The sequence below is a fragment of the Cupressus sempervirens genome, chromosome 7 (assembly GCF_028749045.1).
Source record: "Cupressus sempervirens isolate cs-2001-9-10 chromosome 7, ASM2874904v1, whole genome shotgun sequence".
NCBI classification, from domain to species: Eukaryota; Viridiplantae; Streptophyta; class Pinopsida; order Cupressales; family Cupressaceae; genus Cupressus; species Cupressus sempervirens.
This window is the reverse complement of record NC_143124.1, coordinates 528,000,888-528,003,578: the sequence shown is the minus strand read 5'-3', so window position 1 is coordinate 528,003,578 and position 2,691 is coordinate 528,000,888. Positions and strand designations below refer to the sequence as shown.

Here is a 2,691-nt window from a genome sequence, read left to right as displayed (position 1 = left end):
TCTACACCTCCACAACCATTATGCATCGGGCACGAACTATGACGCATTGCATCTCTTGTTTGAAATTAGAACTTTAAAATACCCGTCCCGCGACACGATCCTACTTATAGAATACCTTATTTTGATTTGTAAAATGCGATGCTAAATTAAGATTCTCAAAACTAAACATATGGCCAATTACATTTAACTTCTGCACTGGCGCCCACACTGCCGAATGTAATCATATTAAAAGAAAATCGCAGACAGCATGGACCGATGGAGTACGGCGTAGAAAACGAGGTCGACACGGCGCATTCTAGGTGTGGAAAAACTGGGGCGAGTGTGTGAGGGAAAGTTGCAAGTTAACGAAATACGGAAGGACGGGTTGCCCGTGCAATCAGAGAGTGGTGTGGAGTGGAGTCTGAGACTCTCTGGAGAGATACGGCAACAATATCATATTTTAATCACGCTTCCCCCTCGATTCCCTCGATATAATGCGCCCACTTGTGTCTTGGTTTCCAGAGCTCTCAAATAAACGTTGTGGAGCTCTCTCCCCGAGGCTCAGGACTCTGAAGATCATCTCAGAAACAACCCAACCAAAATGCTGAGCCGGAGAGGGGGAAAAATGTCGCTCTGCAGAGTCAGAGTCCCCTGTTTTCTAGTCTTCCTCTTTCTTCTCCAACCCATTTCAGGGGACACACAAATTTCACTGGATGTCGCAGCCTGGCTGCGGGCGCTAAGCGCACCGAGGGCAACTTTGGATGTGGAAGAAGAGAAAGGGGGAAGAAATCCATGGAGTCTGCGAGTTTTGCACAGAGAGCATCTAATGGCGGAAGCGAATTCGACATACGAGGGCCGAGTGAGGGGAAGATTAGAAAGGGAGTCGGGCCGTGTGGAGGCCCTGAACAGGCGAGTGGAGGAGAAACTGAGCGGGGATCCAATGCGCGGCGAGAAAAGAGTGGACGATTTCGGGAGCGAGGTGATGTCGGGGATGATCGAAGGCAGCGGGGAGTATTTCACACGGATAGGCGTGGGGACTCCGGCGAGGGAACAATACATGGTGCTGGACACGGGCAGCGACGTCGTATGGGTGCAGTGCGAGCCCTGCAACGACTGCTACGACCAGGCCGACCCGGTCTTCGACCCGTCCAACTCGGCCTCTTTTACATCCGTCTCCTGCGCCTCGGCGGTCTGCAGCGAGCTGGAGATCTCGGACTGTAACAGCCGGGGGTGCGCGTATCAGGTCGCCTACGGCGACGGGTCGTATTCCGTCGGGAGCTTTGCGACGGAGACGCTGACATTCGGTCGAACGACGGTTCAGAATGTGGGCATCGGGTGCGGCCACGACAACCAGGGGCTGTTCGTCGGAGCCGGCGGGTTGCTCGGTTTGGGAGCCGGGCGGTTGTCTTTCCCGACGCAGCTGGGAACATACGGGAAGGTTTTTTCCTACTGTCTCGTCGACCGGGACTCGGAGTCCACCGGGTTTTTAGACTTCGGGCCGGAGGGTGCGTCCGGGTCGGTTTATACGCCGTTTTTGAGGAACCCGCGGTTGGGCACGTTTTATTACGTTCCCCTGACGGGCATCAGCGTGGGCGGGTTGCTCGTGACGCTGCCGCAGAAGGTTTTCCAGTTCGACGAGTCGGGCCGAGGCGGCGTCATTTTGGATTCCGGCACGGCCGTCACGCGGCTTCAGACGGAGGCATACGAGGCCATGCGTGACGCTTTCGATGCCGGCACGAGTCATCTTCCCCGGGCAGACGGGCTCTCCATTTTTGACACTTGTTTCGATCTGTCCGGGCAGGAGACCGTGAGCATTCCTGCGGTTAGTTTCCGGTTCTCTAATGGGGCTTCTTTGGGCCTCCCGGCGCGAAACTCTCTGATTGCTGTGGATGATTTGGGGACATTTTGTCTGGCCTTCGCGCCCACTGAGGGGAGTTTGTCGATCATCGGGAATATTCAGCAGCAGGGTGTGCGGGTCTCTTTCGATTCTGTCAACTCTGTTGTTGGCTTTGCTATCAATCAGTGCTAAAAGAGGGCATCTGAATGGCGTGTGGGAAAAGGGATCGAAAAGGACTGGGTTGGGGATATGCCTACTTTATTACGTCTTACGTAACATGGGTTTTTATTTTATGGTGTGTGTCTTTAAAAGGTTTCAGTCGTGTTAAAAGAGTTTGAGGACGCCATGGTCGGCAGGGAGGAAATGATGAGGGTTTACAGTGCAGAGGGAATATTCAGATGTGTCTGGTGTGTAGTGTGGGTGAATCATTGCGATTCCTTGAAGAGTTCAAATTTGACTGCTATTACCCAACGTCGTGCTTTTACATTTAACTTTGTAATCTTTGTTGTACAACGAGGTGGCCCATTCGGTGCAGGCCTGCAAGGTTTTAAATTGACGGCCACTTATTTGTTTAAAGGTGTTTTTTAAATGGTGTCATGTATTCTGATATATAAATGTATATCGAATAATATCAAAAGGTTTGATGGTCTATGGAAATCTTCTCTTTTATACCTATTGGCTTCTTAATCAAGATTCATAATAGGAGAGAATTTTGTAGAAAACTTAAAATTGTGAAAGATTAGAAATTAGTTTTGTGTTTTATTGGTTTCTTGAATATTATTGGTTATTTCATCCACACATTGTTAAAAGCAAGAACTTTCTACACTTTATAGTAATTAATACAATAGATTTTTGGATTTGATCATGTGTCCTTT

The 2,691-nt window shown here is 49.9% G+C and overlaps 1 protein-coding gene across 1 annotated transcript; it reads left to right on the top strand.

Annotated features, from left to right (window-relative positions):
- The first annotated feature begins 300 nt into the window (after nucleotides 1-300).
- On the top strand, nucleotides 301-2,465 carry LOC149547844 (protein ASPARTIC PROTEASE IN GUARD CELL 2-like). The gene has a single exon (XM_089791886.1). The coding sequence runs from the start codon at nucleotides 581-583 to the stop codon at nucleotides 2,006-2,008; it is 1,428 nt and encodes a 475-aa protein (XP_089648012.1). The 5' UTR covers nucleotides 301-580; the 3' UTR covers nucleotides 2,009-2,465.
- Nucleotides 2,466-2,691: the final 226 nt, after the last annotated feature.